The sequence below is a fragment of the Neltuma alba genome, unplaced genomic scaffold (genome assembly GCF_004799145.2).
Source record: "Neltuma alba isolate B1F8T4 unplaced genomic scaffold, ASM479914v2 tig00010189_pilon, whole genome shotgun sequence".
NCBI classification, from domain to species: Eukaryota; Viridiplantae; Streptophyta; class Magnoliopsida; order Fabales; family Fabaceae; genus Neltuma; species Neltuma alba.
Genome location: NW_021635128.1, coordinates 813,565 through 839,890, shown reverse-complemented (window position 1 = coordinate 839,890; position 26,326 = coordinate 813,565). Strand labels below are relative to the sequence as shown.

The following is a 26,326-nucleotide window of genomic DNA, read 5'->3' as shown; positions in this document are numbered from 1 at the left end:
CTCTACATAAGAATAAAACCTGGAAAATTACAAATCTGCCTAAAGGTAAGACAATGGTAAGTAGTAAATGGGTATTTACAGTAAAATATAATCCAGATGGGAGTATAAATAAATATAAGGCTCGGTTAGTTGCTAGAGGGTTTACTCAAACCTATGGCATAGATTATCAAGAAACTTTTGCTCCTGTAGCAAAACTCAACACTGTGAATGTACTATTGTCTATTGCTGCAAACTTGGACTGGTCTTTACATCAACTTGATATTAAAAATGCCTTCCTAAATGGAGACCTAGAAGAAGAAGTTTATATGGAAATCCCTTTGGGGATGAGAAATTCAAAAAACTGTGGGAAAGTTTGCAGGTTATACAAATCTTTGTATGGACTAAAACAGTCCCCCAGAGCTTGGTTTGAGAAATTCTCCCAAGCAATTAAGGGACAAGGCTACAAACAATGTCAGGCTGATGATACATTATTTATTAAGCACTATGATGACAAACTAACAGCTCTCATTGTATATGTTGATGATATAGTATTGACAGGTAATGATGAAAAAGAAATTGCAAGGCTGAAGGAAAATTTAGCAACAAAGTTCGAAATAAAAGACCTGGGCCCACTACGATATTTTCTTGGGATGGAAGTGGCACGAACAAAAAGGGGGATAAGTGTATCCCAACGAAAATACACACTGGACCTCCTAAAGGAAACAGGGATGCTAGGATCTCGGCCAACCAACACCCCAATGGAACTAAACCAAAAGCTGACAATAAAACCCGATGGAGAAGCAGTAAACAAAGAAAGGTATCAAAGGCTAGTGGGGAAGCTCATCTACCTATCCCACACTAGGCCTGATATTTGTTATCCTGTTAGTGTAGTAAGCCAATTCTCAAGCAGTCCCCAAAAGGAACATATGGTAGCAGTTTACAGAATCTTAAGATATCTGAAAAAGACTCCAGGACAAGGACTATTCTTTGCAAAAGGTGACTCTAGAGAAGTGGAACTCTTCACAGACGCTGACTGGGCAGGCTCTAAAAGGGATAGACGGTCCACCACTGGTTATTGCTCCTACGTATGGGGAAACTTAGTAACCTGGAGAAGTAAGAAGCAACCAGTAGTTTCAAGAAGCTCAGCAGAATCAGAATATAGGGCTTTAGCTCTAGGTATTTGTGAGGGGATATGGCTTGCAAGGCTTCTTAAGGAGTTAAAGATGGAAGGCAAGGTACCAACAAAGGTGTGGTGTGATAATCTCTCAGCAATAAAAATTGCCAACAATCCTGTACATCATGATCGCACAAAGCACGTGGAAATAGATCGTCACTTCATCAAAGAAAAGATTGACAATAAAGTGATTGACCTAGCCTACATACCCTCAAGATATCAAATTGCAGACGTGATGACAAAGTCCTTAACTCAACAAAAATTTGAAGGTTTCAGAAACAAGCTAGGAATGATCAACATCTATTCACCACCTTGAGGGGGAGTGTGGGAAAGTGGGCTGGCTGTTAGCGGCCCATGAACCAGTATTTTACCCTAAATCTCCTAGATCATTTAATCATAAATGCTGTAGTCCAGGATCATTTAATCATAAATGCTGTAACGGTCAGATTGAGATAAAATCTGATCATATCTGATTATTATCCTATCCCATGATTCTAGGAGCTATTTAGGGAAACCAAATCAGATCTATAATAATTAGGAATATTCTTCCCCATCCTATAAATCATGTAAATTGCTATTCAGTGAAATATATTGTGAATCATTCAGAAACACTAATAAACACACAACCTTAGCTTTGAGATACAATTTCTCCATCGCCATTATCATGATTCTTGTCAAACTCCTATTGCTGGTAAACCTCATTGTAATAACCTAAAAACTTTTATAACCAATTAAGCAATAGTAATATATAAATTGTTATAATTTAAGTACACAAAAGTGTGGGAGATGGTTGGCAGTGAGATGTCCCAAGTTCGAATCCTCTATTTGTTCAAGGAAGAATTTCATTTTTTTTTAAAGTTTTATAAAAGCTACATAAATACTGAGATTCATAAATCAATATGGCATCAGATACCTTAATGTTCAAAAAGTAGAGGAGCTTCTCGATCTTGGAACTAAAACCTATTATTCTTCTTTCTTTTTCTTTTCCTCTTTATTTCTCAGTTTGTGTGTTTCTTCTTCTTCCTCCTTACTTGATGCCATAGTTGAATTAGAGTAGAGGGGGGAAAAAAGGTTTCTGATTTTTGGGTACTTTAGATCTCTCTTTGCTGCCATTTTCCCCCTTCTTTCTTCCATCTTCTTCTTCCTATTGGCGTTGTGAATTTGGAGAGGGAAAATATTATGATTCCTAAGGTGTGTGGCTACAGGGCATTTTGAACTCTACTTCTCCTCCTTCTTTCTTACCTACATATTTTTTTTTCTTTTAAAAAGAAGAAAATTTGGGTGCTATCTTAAACGAAGCATATTGAAGAGGAAGGATTTTATATATTGTTAACAGGGTGATTTATGGTGCTTGGTTGCAAATATTATTTAAAGCTTGAAATCATTGGGTGCTGTTTATTTTGGTCTATCAGATGAATTTAGTTAAGAAGGAAACTTGAGAAATTTTTGTGCGGATGCTTCTTTCGCAAAAGAATGATAAGTGCCCGTGAGGTGTTTGATAAAATGTCTACATGAGCAAAAGAATTTCTTGATAGGTGTTCATATAACGTTTTGATGGAAAAGAGCAAGATAGATATTATTTTGGATTAATTATGATTGAACTTTGGTTTTCAAGAGATATATGAAAGAAATAAGAGTTGATTGCTCTTGTGGGTAGAAAATTTGAAGGTTGGAGTTTTACATTGTTACTGGGAAACAAGTCAATTATAATTTATATGTTATGCTTGCCGACTATTATGCTAATCTTTGGATATTTTTGACATGGATGGGCTTGTTAGAGTTGCAAGAGAATGTTGATAAATGATTTAGACGTATATAATTTTAAACTAGTGTTAAAAGATTGTTTTTTTTTTTTTACATATAATGCAAGGAATGTAATGGTTGGTGTAATGATAAATTGAAGGGCCAATGTGATATGGTAAATAAATGTTTAAATGAAACATTTTGGAATTTTTATATGTTATAAATAGGGTATTAATAATGTTGTGTTTCGGAACGCTAGGGGATTGAGGAGTGAGCATAACTCAAAGGATGTGCAAATTGGAATGAGTTATATTTTGAGAGCACAACAGGTGAGTGAATAGCATCATATTGTTATAATTTTTATTTTAAACAAGAAAAATAATAATAAAGTAGGCTTTTACTCTTTGTTATTAATTTAAATAATGTATTAGCTTCTTTAAATGGTCTATTAAGGTGGTTTAAATTTTATCATTTTTTCAATTTTTCTTATTTAATGTTTTAATGTTTTATTTCTTGAAGGAATATTTTCTCTTCTTGTATGCTGATTAAAAGTTATACTTAAAATTTGTTGATTTGCATTTTTGTCTTTAATCTATTGTACTTGGAATTTGGAAAGGAGTTTGAAAATATTATTTGAATATCTTTATGCTGGGATCATCTGTTAAAAATATTCCTTAAAGGATTCCATTAGTGAAATAATATATATAAATATATATTCCTCTAGTTGTTAGTTATAAAATTGATCCCATGCATGTTTGTGCATTTTTTTAGAGGACTGGATACAGAATACTGGTCATTAATAGCAACATTGTTAGTCCTTGGCACACCATGGTAATTTCGAGTTCGCTTGATATTTGTGGGTATTGTTTTGGCGCTTGTTTCGTGGCTTTGGCCGCGCTTGATTAGTTACTTACTCTCGTGGACTATGTGTCCACACTTGTATTCGTGGTTTCAAGCCGCGCTTCCTATTCCGTCCTGTTGAAGCCCTATAAAAAGATTAGTGTTTAAGAAATGTTATTTTATAATATTTTTGTGTAACAAGTTGTCCTATTAAGAATTTGGATTTAATTGTTTAATGAGTTTGAGTATACATTTATCTTTTAATTTAAGATTGTATACTGGAGAAATTTTAAGTCTTTGCCATATAGTCACTCAAAGTAAAATTTAATTTTATTGCATTCATTTGTTATTACTTTAGTAAATATTATCAAGGGGATGTTATTCACCAATAGATTCTTTTGTTGACTTTAGACAGCACCACTGACCTTGTACTCTTAGCTAAGCAGTGAAGAGCCTCATTAAAGATCTAGAACTCTTGAATTTATTTCGAGTAATTGTTAGCTAATATAAACACCAAGTACATTTGTGTAAGGTTATCAAATCAGGATACGAATTATGAATCGAAAGCCTATTTTTTGAATCTTGAATCGAAACTTATCATGAATCATAAGATTCATGAACAATTATTAAAGATGACATATAGGTAATTTTATAAAAGAGAACATCAAAAGTTTGTAGATATTAGGTTCTATACACTTCATAAAAAATAAAAAAGCCAATAAATATCAAATTTTAATGACAAAGAGTTCCCAAAATCAATTAGGGAATAAAAAATTAGGGTTTTGATTGATATTTGATAAGCTGAAAGTGATAAGTGTATTGAGGAGTATTTATACGACAGATTGCCTCATAAAAGTAACCAAAAAATTTTTTAAAAAAAACATGAAAAAGGTTTTTTAACGTGTTGAGTCAGATCCAGCGCAACTCAACACTGCCTGAATGGCATGATTTTGATGTGAATCGCACAATTTAGGCCACAAAAAGATACAATGGGAGATTCATATGTTTCATTATCTATTTTGTCTCGAATCGCGTGATTCGAACTGGGAATCATAGGATTCTAATTACAATGCATTTACGTCTAACAAATTGCAAGATGATCTCCATATGCATCTCATTAAACAAAACATTCATAATGATATTGGCTAACACATAGCCACCTAGCAATGTGGCAACACAAGAACTAACACATGGAAGGGAGCATTTAGATAACTCTTCTGAAAATAATCCTTTCCTTAATTTACCTGTTAATAATGCTTTTTATCTTTTAGCTCTTGATTTTGACATTTTAGATCTCCGCGATGCTTTGATAACCATCTTTTAAATGAGATGGGCCCAAATGGGCTAGTACAATTGGTTATTATGAATGATTTCACTTTTCAATTTGATGTGGTTTAAGAGGTAGGCCCTATACATATTCAGCATGTTATTTCTTAGTGGTGTTTAGACGATGTAACGAGGCTTGCTACAATTATGGGTTATTTAAGTGTCCCATATCTTTAGAAGCCCAATGGGCTTGGTCAAATTTAATGGCTATTGAAGGCCTTTAGACCAAGGCTTTTCCCTCGTTGGATTTCTAAGAGGAGTTTAGTTGGCTTAATAGTGTTTTGTTGGCCTTCACTTATTTTAGTTTTCATCAAAAAAATGTAGCGTTTGGTAGTAATTCTCCCCCTTATAGAAAATATTTGGAATCAAGCAATCATGAACTTTATGGATCTTTTGGTTTGAGTTATTTGCTTAATCGACAATCGAAAACATTTTATTATTTAGAACTCTAGGTCTCAGACTTATGTTCGGATTATTCTTTTTTCTTACCAATAGAGGCAACTCCAATGATGACTCTTAGATCTAGTTGCAAAATGGGGACCACTTCTTTAATGTCCAAATCTTCCATAAAGGCCATCATAAACTCTAGTTCATAAGTGTCCACAGCAAGATAGTCTACTTCATAGTATTTAGGCTCTATAGGCATCTACTGCTTCTCTTGATTGCACTCATACTTTTTCTCTTCCAGGTTTTCCCAAAGTTTGTGCCAGAAAAAAACTCTAAATGTAAACATGAAGGTGCTATCATGGAATTTTCTTGGCCTTGGTACAAACATGACAACTTAACAACTTAAAAAAACTTTTTTATAAATATAATCCCCACTTTTTGTTTCTTAGTCTTATTTCTGAAAATTTTGACAATGTTTTCTTAGTTAATCCAATAAGACATAAGGGTGGTCTTTTTTTTTTGGGCATTTCTAATGATTTATTCTGTTCTCTTCTTGACTGATCTCCTAACTAGTTTCATGCACTTTGTAAAACTTTTGATGATAGTGAAATGTTTATCTCTTTTATGTATGGCTTTTCAGATATTTTTAATAGACACATTTTATGGGACTAGTTAATAAGTGTTACTACATCTATTAACACAATGTCTCTTCCTCAATAGGGGTTGCATCAGATTTCCAAGCTATACTGCTTGATTGTTAGCTTATTGATATTCCTTCAACAAGTGGTTGGTTCACTTAGACTAATAATCGCTATGCTAATGATTTGGTCATGGAGAAGCTTGATGGGGATCTTTGCAATTCACATTGGCTTGAGTTTTTTTTTTTAATTCTGTTTTGTAAATTTTATCGATTGCTAGATGTGATCATTCCCCAATTTTACCACAATCACAATGTGTCCAATAGAGTTTCAATTTATTTCAACTTGAAAAATTTTGGTTCTCGTTTCAATAATGTCAAGAGATTGTTCTGGTTGAATGGAAGTGTATGGTACATGGTTTTTGGGCTTACAGCAACAATTTTTTCTCGTTGGAACAAGCTACCGGTGGGTAGCACTGCTTACCATATTAATGAGTTAGAAAATAAACTTCAGGTATGTCATCAACAAACAGTTTTCTCCTTTTGAGTTGCATTTAGCAAAAGATTTACAAAGTCAATTGCAGTTTTGATATGATTATGAGGAGATGATGTGGTCATAGAAAGCTAACCATAATTAGACCTTGCAAGGTCACTAAAACACCAAGTATTTTCATGCCTTTGCCTCCCACAAAAGGTTAAAGAACCAAGTTTTGTGAATTCAAAATTCAGGGGGCATTTGGGCTAGAACGTCCTGATGATATTCAATATGAAGCTATACCTTATTTTATGGATATCTATTTTGTTGTACGATTTTTTAACTTATCTTGTGTGGACTAGATTAGATAATATTAACCTACCTTGTCTAACTCAAAATACCTCTTGCATTTAAACAAGCCTATTCATGTTGAGGAGATTGAATATGCTTTTTTTAGATGAAGGTGGGTATGCACCTAGACCTAATGGGTTTCATGCTAGATATTTTTTCAGCATTTTTGGTCCATTTTGAGAGCAAATATTATTTTTATGGTTTGCCTAGTCTTAGTTATTTCTTCAGAGAGCCGAATCAATCTTTCCTTGTCCTCATTCCTAAATGCAATCATCCCTCTTTCATTCTAGTAGTGAGGTCTCCCTCTTGGATCATTGTAGATGCAAATGATGCTAAGTTCAAAGAAGAAGTATCGATCAGATGTGACCAAGGAAAAGTCATGGAGGCTATTGAAAGTCCAAGCCTTAAGGTGCACTCATTTGAGCCTGTGGGTGAGTTGAGACTTACTAGCAGGGTGCTCCTATCTTGTTTGAAGAAATCTGAAGGCACAAGTTTGGAACTAAGAATGAGTTTTGAGGAAATGGCCAAAGAAAGCGATTATTAATAATTTATTATTACTTTTATTATATGAGAAAGAGAAAGGGTACTAATAGAGGAGATAGATAAAAAATTTGCTAATCTTATCAATCAAATTGATTGTTGAGTCTAAAAAGAAGAGAGAAAAGGTTTTAAATTAAATTATTTAAGTATTACTGGATTTGACTTATTGGTGACCCTTGACTCTTAACTGTTTCGTTCATTGGTATGGGTTTTAGTCAATTAAAAAAAAAAGGGACTAGACCAGCCAGTTCAGATCAGAAATCTGTAAATTGACTAGTGGTCCGGTCTGGTTCGTCAATAAAATCAGTGGGGGATCAAATCGAAATGACCCGAAATAAACTGGTGTAAACAGGCATCAAACTGGAAAATTGCTGGTTGGGTTGGGTTGGTTGGGTTGCTTGGATTACTACAAGAAAATCACTTAAGAAAAAAACATAAAAGCCTGTTAAAAAATTAAACAGTTAATGGAAAAAGAAAGACAAAAGAGGAGGAAGAAGAGGGCTAAAAGGAGGAGAGCAGAATACCTATTAGATCTGAAGGAAGAAGGAATGAAGGTGAGAAGGGGAAAGAAGGATAGTGTCCGAAAGGGAGATCACAGGGAGGAGGGGAGCTTGCAATCATTTTTTAGAGTTAAAGAGTAGAGCCTACTATTGTAGGAAAAAAATTACTACATATGAACAATGGAAGAACTCTTCAAAGAGAGAGAGAGTGTGGCCGAAGAAGAGACGAATTGAAAAAAGAAAACAGAGAAGAAAGAGATGGAGGGAGGGAGGGAGAATCGTAGAAGGACAAGAGACAAATGAATTTGAAAAAGAAAAGAAAGAGAAAAAAATTGAAAGGTGTTGTATGCAATGTTTTAAAAGCCAAACCGGACATCAAACCGGAAAAGTTAACAGGTCATGGTTCGTTCGATCGGATCGGTCGGACCGACGGTCTGACCGGTGACATATAATTAAAATAAAAAATCATATTATATACTTGTATGAGATTTTTGGCCTGAATATATACTTATATAATATGATATGTATGAAATCAAAATGATATGTTATCTAATTTAAAAATAAAGTTAAATAGTCCAATTTCATAATAAATCAACAAATTTATATGTCTAAAAATGCATGTTTAATTTTATATAAATTATTTTAGATGAATAAAAATAAAATATAATGCGTAAACATATAAAACTAGATATAGGAAGAATAAGAATAACTAAAATAAACAAAAAAAATTAGATAAAAACATAAATAAACATTTTGGTAAATGCGTGTGGCTATGGAGACTGGTGATAAATTTATTATTTACATTGAAAGTAGTAAATGTGTCATAGTGGCAGGATGAGAAGAAAGAGAGTGGTTACTTTTTTTCAAACTATCCGTTTCATTTTCTTCCGAGCTCTGCGTTCTTTTATTTCTTCGTCTTCTTCCTTTGTTGTGCAAGCCCCAACATATTCAAGGGTCATGGAAGCAATTGGTTCGGGTTTCAAGTTTCGTTTTAGATTGATTGACATTTTTTCATTATTTTTGTGGGGAAATATTATAAAGTATGCATTAGATTTTCGTTTCCACTTGTTCTTCCTTCTCCTCCTTTCTTTTCCTTCTTTCTCTTCTCTTCACTTTTAGTTTCATGTAATTGAAATCTCATCTTATAGCCTGTCCGACTTTTCAAATCGAGGCCAGTTTCTGGTTTGATCACGATTTCTGTCTCAAAAGTCGGTTCTTGCTAACTTAAACGACCCAACCTCTCAATGTTTTTAACTAAAAAAACGAGCCGTTTCGTTTCCACTTGTTCTTCCTTCTCCCCTCCTTTCTTTTTCCTTCTTCTCCTTCACTTTTAGTTTCATGTAATTGAAATCTCATCTTATAGCCTGTCCGACTTTTCAAAATCGAGGCCAGTTTCTGGTTTGATCACGATTTCTGTCTCAAAAGTCGGTTCTTGCTAACTTAAAACGACCCAACCTCTCAAATGGTTTTTAACTAAAAAAACGAGCCGTTCAAAACTCCGGTCGATGACCGTCCGATCCGGTTCGGGTTTAAAATAATTGGTTGTGTGCATAAGTGTTGAAAGTACCAAAAATTAAAAGGATGGGAAAACTTAGCAGAACTGTTAGTATTTCTCTTTTTTTTTGTTTTTCAAATACTCGTATATATTTTTTTTTATCTAATATCATATATAAATACATACTCCTCCGGTCCTAATTATAAGACCCAATTGACTTATTTGAGGAGATTAAGGAAGTAAGTTAAGTTGGTTATTTATAATAAATAAGTGTTGTTATTCCTAAAATATCCTTGCTAATTAAGTATATTAGCTAAAACTATCATTATTAAAAGGATTATCTTGAAAAAAAATTCATAAATATAAAAGAGAAAATGGATTGGGTCTTATAATTAGGATCAAATAAAAAGTCAAATTGAGTCTTATAATAAGAACCGGAAGAGTATTATATAATTATATCATTAATAAAATAAAATGGAAGTCCAGTGAAATTTTGTAGCTTCTTTTATTTTTCAAAGAGATATTGTTTATGAATTTTTTTTAAAATTAAATTATATTATTTTAATATGACTAATTTGATTCTGATTTGAGCTATGTCTAATCACTGACCCTTAACCTGCCTCAACCGATTTAATTCCTAGTCCGGTCCCCCCCCCCCCCCGGGTTCTTGGTGCGTCGCGTTAACAAAACCCAGTCTCGGGCGCAGCCGGAGCGGATGCGTTTTTCTTTGTCGACCAAAAAGCATTCCGCGCTCCGTCGGACGCCGTCCGCCGTCGTCAGCCGTGCGTGGCTGTTTTCGGTCAAGTAGTGAAGAAGGTTCGAACCCTAGGACTCTATCTACTCCCAGAATCTGGTGAGACTGATTTGTTCAATCGAGCTTTGAATCTAGATTCAAATTTCTTCCCCGCGTCTTCCCTGCATGGTTGTTCTTGCTTTGTTTTAAAATTTTCATTTTGATTTGGCTCTAAATCTGGCTTCGTTATCGTTTGGGTATTGACGCTTTCGAATTTGGGTATATTTACAGATTGAGTTTAATATCTTTTGCTAGTTTTTCCTTGAATGTTGTGTAATTGGCTATTATACCTCTGCCCTCTTCGTTTTGATTACCAGCGACTTGTATGCTTTGGATTGTGTTGTTTTTTTGCAATGTTGGATTTGTTTTCTGTTTATTAATCTTTTCATTATTTAGAAAATTCTATAGTATCTGTGATGTGTAATCTTGTACATGACTTGGCTGGAGCTGTGTCAGTATCTGGAACAAAAATTAGAAGGCTATTATATCGACTATGCATTTTTCCAAGATTTCAGTGAGGACACATGCCCCCACTGAGAGTAATATAGGTTCGCCTATGGTTTGAACCATGGAGTCAATTCCACCTTCATGACCGAGCTTGATAAGCTTTACACTTGTTTTGGTTGGAATTGGTTTTGGGAGGCATGGTTTGAAGAGACAAGTACAAAATGGATTTTTAATTTAGTTTATACAGGCACTACTTGTTTATGTTTAATCGACAGTTCAACCACATAGTGCAAATATAGCGCTTGAGGTTGGTATATTTACCTATCCAAATTAATCGACAGTTCACAAGTTTTGAATAGGGCAAATAGTAAGAGCCGAGGTGAACAGAAGATAATAAGCTAAGATAAACTCTCTACTGGACCTCACAAGTAAGTATCTCACTCGCTTGCTCACAGTAGCCGATCGGGGATCTATCAGCAACTCATCCTAACTCTGAACAGTTGCAAGGGGCCCACCTAGTTGTTGTTGTCATCGTCGTTATCGTCGTCGTTGTCGTTGTTGTTAGGAGTAGCAGTATTAGCATCAAATTTTCATCTCTATTAATTCTATGTATTGACTATGCAGGCTATCAATGTTCTTGTCACTTTCAATAGGATGATCTTTTCAAGAGCAAAAGCTATTAATTTGATCTGTTACTCTAACCAAACCCTTTCTCAGCTATTTTGCACTCTTCATACAAAAAATTTGCGAGCCAAGCCTCAGCATGAACGATCACGGATTGCAAACTCACAGAGTCGCAAGCGCATGCCTTTCATCACCCAAGTCAAACAATTGCATGACCCAGAAGAAGCCCTATTGCTTTTTCATGAATACAAGAAACAAGGAGTCAAGCATGACTACCCCTCCTATGCTGCATTACTCTACAAACTGGCTCGATCAAGAAGCTTTGAAGCTGTTGAAGCTGTTCTTGCTTATATTCAAGACAGAGGCATACACTGCAAAGAAACCATTTTTGTTGCTCTATTTCAGCATTACAACAAAGCCAAACTTCCTGAAGAAGCTGATGGCATATCGAGGGTGCAGACCTCAGCCGATCAATTTTTCTGTTTTGATGAATGATTTGGGTAAGAGAGGGAAGATTGAGGAGGCAAAATCATTACTTCACGAGATGAGAAAGAGGAGGTTGAAGGCAGATGTTGTAATCTACAATGTTTTGATAAATTATCTCTGCAAGGAAGGGAAGACAACAGAAGCTTATAAAGTTTTAATTGAGATGCAGATTAAGGGTTGTGAGCCCAATGCCGCTAGCTACCGGATGATGGTTGATGGTTTCTGCAAGACTGGAGATTTTGAGGGAGGTCTGAATGTTTTAAATGTAATGCTAGCAAGCAAACATTATCCCCGTTCTGAAACATTTAATTGTTTAGTTGTGGGCCTGTTAATCTGCGGGAAGATTGATGATGGTTGCTTTGTCTTGAAAGAGATGGAGAAGAGAAAGCTGCAGCTTGCTCTAAAGAGTTGGGAAACTCTTGTGAAATTTGCTTTTGCTGAAGACAAAAATGCTAGTGAGCTTATAGATGACCTTACAGCTCATTATCATCTGCATTAGGCAAGGTATTAGTGGCGGATTAAATTTTGTGGCAACTCTTTTGCTGTGGCTTGAACATCCTTATTGCATTAAAATGGTGGATTATTCTGGCACAGGAGCTCCTGGATGGGAATTAAAATTTTAACTTCGGTTATTTGGTAGGAACAAGTTGGACGAGAGTGCATTAGACAGTGGCCATATTTTGCTGGCCAAAGTTTAATACAGAATCTTGGGAGTCTATTTATAATGATGCAATTATCTAAAAATCTGAATCTAATTCCCGCCAACTGGCTTGCTTTTAGAATGCTTACCTGAAAGTTGATAAGTCAAGCATAATTGCAACCTGAAATTTCAATAGCCTCGATGTGTTCTCTGACTCTTTGATGTTGGCCAAATCCCATATCGATATTTTTGGGGGCAGAAGTTACTATTGGTAGGTACAGTGTTCTCTGTTTTTTTTCCCCCCCCCCCTTGATAGATTTTATTACTTTAAATCTCTGTTTTTTAATATCAAATTTTATAACCCTATTATCTATTATTTTAATTGTCTCGTTTTCTCTTAAATTTAAATTCTCCGCCTTTTTCTCTATATCTTTTTTTTTTATAAATAATTATTTATAATAATGAATTTTGAACATTATATCATATCTATAACTGCCATGTTAACTCCTTTACCTTTCTTTTCAATCGTCCAACTAAATCATTTTATTGGCCTAGTTGGCTCTTGCTGACCTCCAATTTTTTCTAAACCCTTTGACTACCAATGATTTTCACAATGTTTTCTCTGGTTGTTAAGTCAGTTATTTGGGCAGTCTGTCTATCCCTTCATTTGAGATTTTAATTACCCCCCCCCCCCCCAAAAAAAAAAAAAAGTTTTTTTCCCCCTATTACATGCATGCTAATTTTTCCTATGCTTCTGTTGTGGTTGTTGCAAACTTCTATATGTAATTTTTTTTGGTTTGCAGCCTTGTTCATGCTTCTTCTCTTAGGTTCAGATTCCATTTTTCTTCCCCTTTCTCTGCTTGAGATCTGCTGCGAAAAGCCAAGCAAAGCAAGGCTCCTGTCACAGGTAACAACTGCTAATACCTAACCTAAAAAATCTCCCGTTAACATTTAACTTCTTTCTTGCAAAATTCAAGTCATAAAAGATCTGGTTGTCTGTGATTGTGATTCTTCTGCTCTGTCTTTAGTTAACTGATAAATTTATGTTAGTGTATTTGAATTGGTATGTACTGTATCTATGGAAGTTGTGAAGCACATGAAGATGCTACTTTTTTTCTTCCTCTCACCACCCTTTTAGTCTCTTTATGATTAAGTATTTACTCAATTATGTATTAAATGTTAAATATCTATATAATGAAAGAATAACGATATGCTTTCTTTCTTTTTCCAGTAAAAAAGGAAGAAGTGGATCTAAGAGGGTTACTGGCTGTTGTAGATATGAGACTTACGTCCAACTACATGACTTTTGTTGACTGTTATTTATCTTACTTTTTCAGATTCCAAGATAGTAGAACAGGAGTAATTCGGATGATTTTGTATCTAAATGTTCTGACCTTGGCAATACAGCGATATATTCCACGATATGAAGGCAGTATAACCTGACTGATGCCGTGGCTGCCATGTCAAGAGGAATAATGGGCAACCTGCCAGTCCCTAAGTAATAACATTGTGGCATCATCTTACTTGCCCTTATTTTTCACGTGTTGAATAGAGCATAAACAAGCTCATATAAACAAAATAAATTTAATAATCAATTTTTAATAGACATATCTTTCTTAATTTAAATGCAAATTAGGCAAATAATATATCATTGTAAAGCTCAGTGAGCCTAATTTTTAATGCAATGAGACCCATTCAAAAAATCTTCTTAAAGCTATGCTAAGTGAAATATAAGATTTAACATGACAATAAAAGAAGTAAGCAAATTCTGATTTTCTTTTATAAAATTAGAATTTGCTTAAGGAAATTTGAATTTGATTATATAACGTTTGAATTTACTCAAATAAATGTGCATTTTATGCAATGAAGAATTTAATCATCACATGATCATATTCGAATTTTATGCAACAATTTTGTTTTACCAAATTCTTGTTTAACGTTTCCTATTTACTTCTATTTTTCTTAATCGAAGACTGATAGTTGGTTGCACAACATGTGATCAAAAAACAGGATAAATTAGGCATCTAGAGATTTTTGTGTTGAAAGTACAGATATAAAACTCCTACGAATGATTGAGGTTTTTATTATTGGAGGCTAATTTGCATTAATTTGAGTTGCCAAATTATTTAAAGACAAATATGGTGGAGACAAATTAAATACCAAATACAGATGTAATTTTCGTTTTACGTGTATTTGGCTGCAAAATTTGATTTATGAATACATAAGGAAACCCAGTAATGTTGATATGGATATGCACACAAAAAGTAATACTGTAAAATAATTAAGTGAGGTACAGGGAAGTGGAACCATGGGAATGTAAGATTCATAAGAGAGAGGAGTTCAAAAGAGACATAACCAGTTTTAACGCTTTTCACAAGGGTCACAGATGAAGCCCCCAGACTTTTATTCAAATTTCAAAGGCTAATCTACTCTTTGGCATTTCCCCGTGTGTGATGGGAAATCTCTTACCACCAAAATTGATGAGAACCTATCTTCCCTTAAACAATAGAAAATCTATCTCATCGGAAAATTTCATCGCAAGATTTTCAGTATACCAAACGGGCTCTAAGTTATTTCATCTCCTTCCACTAAGGACAATTGTGTTTTCATTATTGATGACTGTTAAAAGGTCTCAACAAGAATTGTTAATTTTTTATGGTTTCTGTTTTATGTGACCTCTATAGACTTTGTGGCTGACCAGTTTTACGTGACCTTAGAAAGACAATAAGTTGGAACTTAGTTCTCATTTTTTGTATGGTTTCATCTCACAGTATTATTGTCTATCGTTTATCATGAATTTGAAGAATGGTGAATCTGACATAAGTCAGTATCTTACAATTTGTATGCTGATTACTTAGGTCACAATGTTCCTGTATGATGGAGGGACGGTGGATGAAAAGAAGCTAACCGATCATCTTTTATTTTAGTTTAGAGATTAGAGATGGTTATACAAATTTGACTCACTGCCCAAACCTGCTAAAAAGGAGCGGTTTCGGTTAATCTTTTTTTTTAGCGCTTTTTGAATAAACTGGAAGCAAAATAAAATGTCAGCTCATATGGAGGCGGGTTTTCAACAATCCAATTTGCACTTGTCGCGGGTTGGCCCACTTGTTCCCCCCCCCCCCCCCCAAAACAAAAAAAACCTGTTGTCATTTTAATCAGCGAGTTAACCCCACTTTTACAAGAGTGGAGTATAACTATTCTCTCTTAATGTGACTAACGATTACTCAATTGGAGATTAATTAAAAAATTTAAAATAAGAAAATGTGGTATTTTCATCACCTCTCCCTTATCATATCCATGATCAAGTATTTTTAGAATCGGAATCATAAGATCAATGCTCTTTCTCTGTGTACAATAATTTTTTTAATTTTTTTAGGTTTCAAATTTTATAAATCTTCTATTACACATTTGTTGTTATAACTTTTCTTTACCACATTTTAAAAAAATCTTATAAATTTTTATAAATAATGATATTTATAATCAATGTTTCAATTTAATTTCTTATCCTAATCTCATTTATCTAACTATCATATTAGTAGTCCTATCATTTTTTTTTTTTCAACAAAATGGGGGAAAAAAAGCTATCAAATTTCTTAAGAATATTTTTATAGTCAGGAAAATTAATTACATGCCAAATTTTGAATAATGATGTAAACATTTATTAATTTCAAAATTTTTAAAGCATGCCCCGAGAAGTTATATATTCCCTGATACTTTTTATAACAATCTAAAATTTGAATTGTTTTAGTCTTTTTTTTTTTATAAGATTCCACTTATAACTATTTGGACATTTATATATTTTTATCATTTTTAAGTTAATTTATATATACATTAATTTAAAAATTTACTACATTTCTTTCATACTTTCTCTCTCTTATTTAATGGTTATGGAAAAAACTTATTTCTTACATATTTATTATTTTTAATTATTTTTTTGAATTGCATTATTTAATTATCAGGCTCTTATAAAAAAAAAATACAATTGAGCATATATAAACATGTTAATTCTTTTAAAAAAAATTATAGAATATGCTTAAAAACCTTCGTTTTCCACATGCTAACAACTTGAAAAGATCAAATATGCGTGCCTATATATTGACATGTGTTTTTTTTTTTTTTTTTTTGAAAAGAATGCGTATACTCAAATTAGTTGTCACTTCGTGAAATCTTTCTCTTGGCACAAAAGTTGGTGTGGATATAAGGATGTGCAAGGGGTTGGGCACTGTTTAACCTGTAGCAACCTTTTATTGATGCAATGAGCCGTGAATCGCCGATACAGTCAACGGTCTACGTTGCTTCGACATGTTATCATTCATTACAACAAAATGGGGAAAAAAAGCTATCAAATTATACATATTTTAGTATTTCTTTATTTTGATATTTTTGGCTTTTAAATTTTATATGTTGTGATATTATTATGTTAATAATTAGATTCATTATAGATTTATATAATTATTTTTATTAAATGTTTATTTAATCATTACATCACCTCTAACTAGTAACTAAGTAGCTATGCATTAATTAGATTGAGAAGAAAGTTGAAATTGAAACCATGGTATGCAAGCCCGGATCGGACCAATCGATTTAGCTGGGAAACTAGCAAACCGGCTCAATTAACCATGTGACTCGAAACCAAATTGATCTAAGGGTGACCCGGTGTAAACCGAACCAACCCAAGATCAATCCGATTAACCTGCTGGGTTGATGGGTTAAGAAACAAAATTATTTTGAGCCAAAAACTTTTTCTTCTCTCTTAAGTTATTGATAATTATTATTTTAGTGATTAATAGATTGTAAGTAGGAATATTTTGCTATCATATATCTATTTTGATAATTTGCTAGGGTTTAGAGTTTAGGGTTATTGAATTAATATATAGTGATTTTTTTTTTTAAATATGATACTCTACTATGATGTCAATTTGTCAAATGAATTGTAAGTATATAATTATTTTGTTTCTAATTTCAAAGTGATGAATTAATATTTAGTCCTTAAATGATATGATAAAAATTTAAATTATTTTTTAACTTTTTTATTTCTCACCTGTTTGACCCCTGGGTTGACTCCAGTCTGACCTACTAATTCTTGACCCACTACCTTGACCAATTTAATAATTTGTCTAGTTTTCAGTATCTTGATTAAAATTTTGTAATCTATCTACTTTAACTTTATCGATAAAATCTTTTAATACCCGATAATGTCAAAATGAATTGGGTTAGGCAATTAAATGACTATCCAATTAATACTTAATACTCCCTTAATCCCTTGTTAAGATCCAATTTTTTTAATTGGTCTGTCCCTTTTTATAAAAATTTTTTTGGACTTGTCTAAACAATAAATGTATTTTTACTTATTTTACCCTTAATTAATATTCTCTCTTATTATCTTTTTTTATATATTCTCTCTCATTTTTTCTCACTCACACCTAGCCACTTATAAATAAGGGCATATTTGGGTTAAAAAAAGAGAGAGAGTACATTTTTAATATATTTATCACTTTTAACAGTTTTCTTAAGCCACATAATACAATTAAGTAGATCTTATAATATGAGATGGAGGGAGTACTGTGAAACTGATAGTAAAAGAGCACTATAAATGCTATTAGGAAAAAACGCAAATGGAGTTTCACAAACGAATTATTTACAAAGTTTTTTAGCATTTGATTTATGTAATATCCGATATTTTGAAGGGAAAATCCCAAAAAAAGTCCTTGGAATATGGGAAATACCAGATTGGGTCTTTAAATTTCAAAAATGACAGAATGGGTCATTGACCCAATCTGTCATTTGTGAAATTCAGGCGAATTGACAATTTTGCCCTCATTTATTCATTCACTACAATGATTCAAGGAATCACTATAAAAGTTTAGGTGTTATCTAGATTCGTGTAGCGAATAACTACTCACTTTTTCATAGTCAGGTATCTTGTTATTAACTACAACTAATTCTGTAATCACTAGAACAATGTAAGCATTACCTAGATTTGTGTAGAGAATAACTACTCATTTTTTCATAGTCAGGTATCTTATTATTGTCAGGTACCTTATTATTAACTACAACGAATCTTGTAATCACTAGAACAGTGTATGCGTTACCTAGATTTGTTTAGAGAATAACTACACTTTTGCTTAGGGGCAAAATTGTCAATTCACCTGAATTTCACAAATGACAGATTGGGTCAATGACCCATTCTGTCATTTCCGAAATTTAAGGACCCAATCTGGGATTTGGTATATTCTAAGGGCTTTTTCTGGGATTTTTCCTATTTTAAAACTGATATTCAACCCATTTGTTCTCTACCTTTGTGAATTAATTATTTTAATGACACAATAATTGTGCTGCACATTTCACATTTCTTTAGAACTAAACATTGACGTTTTATCAGGGAGAATAGCATTATAGGTAGTTTTACTGAAATTTTTTATGTGAAATCAGTATTTAGTAAAATTGTAAACATCAGATGCTTAAATCTTATATTTTATTGTCCAATTCATATATAAGAGAAATCATATTTTCAAAGATAAATAACAAAAGATGAATTTTCTCTACAATAGAAGGGGGAGAATGTAATAAAATATTGATCAGTAGTATCAACCATTTTAATGTGTACCATCCCACGTGATCAGTGTGTGCATCGTACAGGGAAGAAGATTCTAGTTATTTATTTAGAACACACCTAATTAAGTTTTTATTTTACACATTATCGTCCTATATATGGTTCTCTTTTTTCATTTTACACATTTTATTTTTCAATGGGTATTTCAGAGGTAAATCATCCATGAGGGTGTTTGGATGAAACCAAACCATGATTTGAAAAATAACTTCTGGAGAATAGATTTTGGGAATAATAAATTTTGTGAAAAAGTGATTATGAGAAGCGAGAGTGTTTGGATAGTTGTTATCAGAAACACCTTTTATATATACAAATTATTAAAAAAAGCATAAGTTAATATGATAATTACATAAAAGATAAATTTTATGATATATTTTAATTTGAAAGAATAAAATTGTTAATAATATATTTTTTACCAACATAATTAATAATACATAAGATAATATAATTAATAATTAATTAATATGTGTATATATATTTATAAGATATAAGATTAAATATGTTTATAAAAAAATAATTGATGGATGTTAAAGTCATATTATTGTTGAGATCTACTTTGACAGGCACAATCATACTCTCCAATTTGAGTCAGAAGCAAGATGGATTCACTTCTTCTCAAACCATAGTTTTGGACTCCAAAACCATGATTTTGGCCTAAACCATGGTTTCAGATTATTTCTCCAAAATTGATGCTGTTTGAGTAATATCCCACCCAAACCATATCATAGTAACCTCTATGTCCCTTTTTCCAATAAAACGTTTGTCATGATTATTGACTATTTATTATTTATCTTCTATTATATGGTTTTTTAAGCTATAAGTTAATTTGTTCTTTTCATTATTAACGGTAGGGATAAAAAAAGACCAGGCCTGACCAGGCTTTGTCCTTAATAGGCCAGGCCTGTTTAGTAACACACTGGCCTGAGTCTGACCTGTAGCCTGTAATATGTCTTTTTTTCCAGTTTGAGCCTGGTCTGTATAAAGGTCTGGCCTGGCCTGAGCTTATTAAAAAGCCTGTAATCTTAAAATTTTTGAAATGCATAATAAAAAATACATAAACTAATAAAAAATGTAAAATATACATACTGCATAATAATTATTTATTACTATTATCTTTTATTTGAATTTTAATGTCATGACTCAAGAGTAATATTTTAAATTAATATTATTGAAAACAAGTTATAATTATATATTCAATTTTAAAATAAAACTAGATATAAGTATAAAATAAAAATTAAAAATAAGATTAAAAATAGGCCAGGCCTAACAGGCTTTTCGAAAGGCCTAAACCTAGCCTATTAGCCTAAGCCTTTTTTTATTTTGAAAAGGGCCAAGCTAGGCCATAGGCTCCTAACAGGCTACTTGGCCTATTTCCACCTGTAGTTAACGTTTATACTAATTTCACAAAAATTTTGAAATATTTAATATAACATACTATCTCTGGTTCTTAATATAAAACATTATTTGACTTTTATTTTGATCTTAAATATAAGATTCCAATCCACTTTGTCTCTTATATTTTTGTATTTTTTCAAGATAGTCCTCCTAACAATAGTAATTATAGTCAATACACTTAATTGGCAAAGATATTTTGGGAAAGATAACATATAATGATTACAAATAATTAACTTAACTTCTTATTTTAACCTCCTCAAATTAGTCAACTAACTCTTATAATTAGAACTGAAAGTAGTACTTGATAAGGGTTTACTAGAAAACAATATCCTATTGATATGTCAAAAATGGATAGGAATAAGATGCCTCTCTAATCACACATTATAATGTAAACTTCCGTTCGAGGGAACATAAGCTCTTGCTTTCCTGTACAAAATCTTCGCACGATTGTCCTTTTTTTTTTTTTGTCCCCTTTTGTTTTTTCTAAATAGAGTCTACATGTATTAATCTCAAGCAAAGCTCCGAGAGAAGCAACTTTGTACGACAGGATCAAATATATTTTCAGCAATAACATTGATTAAATGCTCTAATAAGTATTTTGAGCTGCTTTATTCTTCTGTTTTATATCTTCATACATCTTTAACAATGTCTTTGAAAATCTGATCGCTCGCGCCAGAACCTTGCTCAAACTGTTGCCTATGCAGCACCAATTTGCTGAGTCCTTAACATGATACTCGTCCTCCTCGTCCTTCATTTTGCCCTATGTTTCCTCACAGCTTCCTTGTGATGCTCAATCAAAAAGTAAACATGACATTGGAGATTAATTAACTCTTCCAACATTAAAGCCGACCCAAAGAAGAAAATGTGATATTTTCATCATCTTGTGATATTCATTAGATCAACTATTTTCATATGAAAAATTTATAACCCGGGTCATAAGACCAATGCTCTTTTTCTTTTTACATTGAATTTTTAATTTATTTAATATTTTTTGAACTTCCTCTTCAAAATTTCAAATTTTATAATTTTTCTAGACATCATTTTGACTTATACAGTTATTGATATAATATGATTTTTATCACATTTTAAAGGAATCGTATAAATCTATGTAAATAATAATATTTATAATTAATGTTTCAATTTAATTTCTTACCCTCATCTCACGTGTGCAACTGTCATATTAACCATTCTATCATTTTTGTTTTTGCAGTAATTTTTTTTAATATTTTATACACAAGTTAAAAATATTGTAAATGACCCAACTATTGCATCAGTATACTTTGTTTCAACTCATCTTTACTAAAAGACTGTTGCTCTTCAACTTTATTTGAGGAGAAATTTACATATGTCTTTTTCCAATTAAATTAAAACAAGTGGATTCAAAATTTGTATCCACATATATGTTGCAATCAAATTACAACAATTGTAATATAAATGATTTTTTAGAGGTTGAAATTGTAAAAATACAAGTTTCAACTTGAATGAAAGTCTTCGGCCAAAAAAAAAAAGCCTTGAATGAAAGAAATTAATAGGTTAGTTGCAAGAAAAATTGGGAGAAAAATAGTAAAATACACTTGCTTCGATTTTTTTTTTTTTTTGGACTCACACTTGCTTCGATTTGATTGTTATATAAAAGTTAAGTGACGTACCAAGGACATGTTTGGATCAGCGATAATAAAAGTAGCTTTTATTTCATTTATCTTTTACAAATTTAAGTTAAAAAAATCAATTAATGTAATATAATTTATATTTAGATTGATTTTTATTAAAAAAAATTAGTTTGACAAACTGAAATTTGGTTAAATAGTTAATGAAAAAGCAACCAATGAGGTTTGGATCTATCGTAAATGGTTAGTTCCTCATAATCAGAACTTAGTGAATCAAAATTCAAATCTCGACCAGAAGAGATGTTCACATTTAGTGCCTGACAATACCTGGAACCAAATTACCTTTGATAGGAGAATACCTATATTAACAAAAAAAAATATTGAAAAATAATTTTAGATGAAAAATGAATAAATAAGATGTAAATTTTATCAAACTCACATCATTTAGCAGAGCCAAAATTTCCTGATTGAATCAGTGATATCAAAGTAAGTTGTCCAAAGAAATGGTAATTGGATACTACGAAATATTGTATTTGTGTTGTAAATTCTCAAATTTCAATTGTTAAGAGAAATTGTGATTTTATGTTGTGAAAACTCATATTTTTGTTGTAAATTTACAAATTTTAGTGGTAAATATTTTAATGAGATTTTGCCTAAAATAAGAAATATGCCTTCTTGTTTTTTTGTTAATAAACTGAATTGTAATATTTGAACTCGTACTTATATATGTAGGATAGATGACTTGATAGGATCTTCTTTTGAAGTTTATTATCTCCTAATATATGAAATTTGGACGCAAACAATCTAAACACAACTCCTATGCCAACCACAATAACTACTCAACATGTGAAAAAAAAAAAAAAATCCCTCCAACATGGAAAGTCTAGCTATGAAAATTTTGTTTTCAATGTTCATGACAGTGATAAATTCTTCAAAGTGGAAAAACACTTCCAATATGTTTTTTTTTTTTTTGAATCGTTGGAAAAGCAGTTATGAGAACCCATTTCGGTTATTTGAGATGGGTTGCAATCTATTTTGAATAGTACTATGAATAGATATAAGATTTTATGACAACACTTGGTAATAAGCTGTCCCAAGTATATCACTGAAATTACTTAACAACTATGTAAATGTATGAACAATTGTATCACACCTTATGCATCTATGTTGATATAAATAGGCTTACTGGGCTTGCAAATAAGTCTATTTGTCTTGTGAATCAACATATTATAGTTGCAAATTATCGTATTCTAATTGTGAATAATAAGTCCCTGACTTGTAAATTATCATATTCTACTTGTGAATTAAATTAGTTTACTTGTAAATGAATATATTTCTCTTGTTAGTCTATGTATTATTGTTATAAATTGGTATATTCTAATTGTCCATCTTAGGTCTCACGCTTTTAAATTATCATGTTCCATTTGTGAATTACATTACTCCACTTGCAAATGGATGTATTTTTTTCTTGCCAATATATATATATATATATATATCCTTGTTGCAAATTATTATATTCTAGTTGTGAGTGGTAGGTTCTAGACTTGTAAATTATCATATTTCACTGGTGAATTCTTTTACTCCACTTACAAATAGGCATACTTATCTTATTAATTTACATATCCTTGTTAAAACATATCATATTCTAGTTGTAAATGATTGGTCCCGTGCTTGTAAATTATCATTTTCCACATTCATATTTAATTTGGCTAGTTTAGATTAATTTTTAATTTTAAATTTAAATTACTTGTTCATAAAACTAACATTGAAAGAATTATCTTTATTTTAAAAATGAATTCTATTCTCAGATCTAGCTATACAGTTTGGTTATAAACTCATAATAGAAAATGAGGATTGCTTGGGGAAAAAAAACAGAGATTAGAATTATTTGACATGAAACAAGAATAATACATATTTCCTCACAAAATATGTGCAAATTCCCTGCATCAAAATTTGTCCATGTCACCAAAATAAATAATAGTCTTCCAAATGAAAATGCTTTATACACATTCTGAACTCATATGTCATTATGCCCTATGAGGATCTTCACATATTTTTCTTTCACATGATATGAAAGATGCAAAATAATTGTTTTTGACTAATGTTAGCCATATATCTTATGATTTATGCATTAATTTTAGTCAATTATCAAAAATTAACTACAATATAAATTCACCACTGGAATTTACGAATTTATAATAGAAAGATGAGTTTTCACGGGACAAAATTACTATTTTTCTTGACAACTGAAATTTGTTAATTTATAACATAAAGACGAATGTTCACAGCATCAAGTTAACATTTCTCTAAATAATTAACTTTGATATCATCCATTCAAACACCTCCACCTGCACATTTACTTGTAAACCACCTACACTCACCTTTCATTCCTGACTCTACAAGCTGCTATGCATAACACCTTCACCCATTTTGATCCACTTTTCAATAATCACAAACACTCCATGTTTAAGAATTGAAATTAAGAGGGTGATGATTTCTGAACTCAAATGCACGTTCAAATTTTTCCTCACTAAACAAACATTTACAGCTACCTACACATTTATTCAAATACCAATCTCTATACACTATTCGTCCATCACGTATCACAAGGGCTCAACAAGTAAGATGAAGAACATGAAAATTTGTAAAAAGAAACTTTAGATTTTATCTCTCACGCCAAACAATCTCAACTTATTGCGCCAATGACGACGCCGCCGCAACACAGTATGTTAAGAGTCACAGCATTTCATGGTTCCACCAAAAACTCTAATAGTGACTTGGAAGGATGCCAGAGGGATGCGACTGTGGAATAATCATCGGCCGCCCCTACATTTCTTGTCAACTTGTGGTGGTGTAATAGGGAGCCTTCACTGAATGGAGATAGCCCTGCAGTGCAGCAGCTTCTTCTCCCTTTCTTCAATACCAATTGTTTTTCATTGTAGGGCATTTTAGCCTTTTTGCCTTCAAAAATTAATGTCAGTTTACCCTTATAAGGCTGCAGTGACATTTCAGATTTCAGACTCTTTCAAGGGTTTTCGGATATTAAACATCTATAGTGGGAGTTAAGTAAAATTTTCCCAATTATTTTTCATCTTAGACATTGTGGGAGAGTTATTATACCCTACCAAATACATGAAGAGAAAGTCTCTATACTATCTAGCAAATAAATCATTGAACCAGAACAGTTTAACCGTGGTTGAATTGGAATTAATTCAAACATATAAAATATTCTTATATAGCCCTAAAGATATTATTTAAAATCATAAGTAAATGAAACTTTTATATATAAATTGCATATAATCCAACCAAACAAAGTTACTAAAATACAAATATGGCTTATTGATATCTTTTTCTAACTTGAAATTATGTTATTTTGGGCCCAACAAAGGGAAAAAAAAATAAAATTCAACATAATCAACTCATTCAAAACTCCTGATGGAACTGACTAGAGGATTGGCTTACCAATTTAACAGCCCGACCAACTGACCAAATTGGGTTTTAATATCATGAAAATAGGAGATCGTGCATTTATATTTATATATTTTGACAAAAAGGTTTGCAATTGCATCATTCCTACTTAATTTTGTTTATTGAAGCAAATATGAAATGAGAGATTAATCAAAAAACTTATTCAAACATTAAACACAGTGAACAAAGAATATGTCACCACGATGTTTTCATTGGTAATCATATTTTTCCCTATTTTGACTTGATATTATCAGATTCATTAGAGCAAATATTTTTAGTTGAAAAATTCACAACCCAGGTGATAAGACGGATGTTCATTCTCCTTTTCTATAACTTTTTAATCTCTTTAATTTTTTCTAATTTCTTTTTTGAAATTTTAAATTTGATAATTGTTCCATTTACTATTTTAACTGATTCAGCAGATGTTATACAATGAGTTCTTATCATATTTTAAAAGAATATGATGAATTTTTATAAATAATGATATTTATAATCAATACTTCAATTTAATTTGTCATGCTAATCCCACATATGCATCTATCATATTAATACTTTTATCATTTTTGTGTTTGGAGTAAAAAAAATTTTAAATATTTTTCATATAAGTTAAAAATATTGTAAATTACTGAACTACTGTATCAATATATTTATTTTCAGCTTATCTTTATTAAAAGGTTGCTGCTCTTCAATTTTATTTGAGGAGAATGTATTTTTCAAATCATAAAACAAATGGATTCAAAAGTTTTATACGCATGTGTATTCTTTCAATCAAATTACAGCAGATGTAATATACATTTTTTTTCTCA

At 31.8% G+C, this 26,326-nt stretch overlaps 1 protein-coding gene across 1 annotated transcript; it reads left to right on the top strand.

Annotated features, from left to right (window-relative positions):
• The first annotated feature begins 11,033 nt into the window (after positions 1 to 11,033).
• LOC114754791 (pentatricopeptide repeat-containing protein At1g07740, mitochondrial-like) lies at positions 11,034 to 14,041 on the top strand. The gene is given in 4 exon segments (XM_028943621.1): positions 11,034 to 11,745; positions 11,747 to 12,708; positions 13,241 to 13,344; positions 13,669 to 14,041. Coding segments are annotated over 2 exon segments (990 nt in total). The 5' UTR covers positions 11,034 to 11,305; the 3' UTR covers positions 12,297 to 12,708; positions 13,241 to 13,344; positions 13,669 to 14,041.
• Positions 14,042 to 26,326: the final 12,285 nt, after the last annotated feature.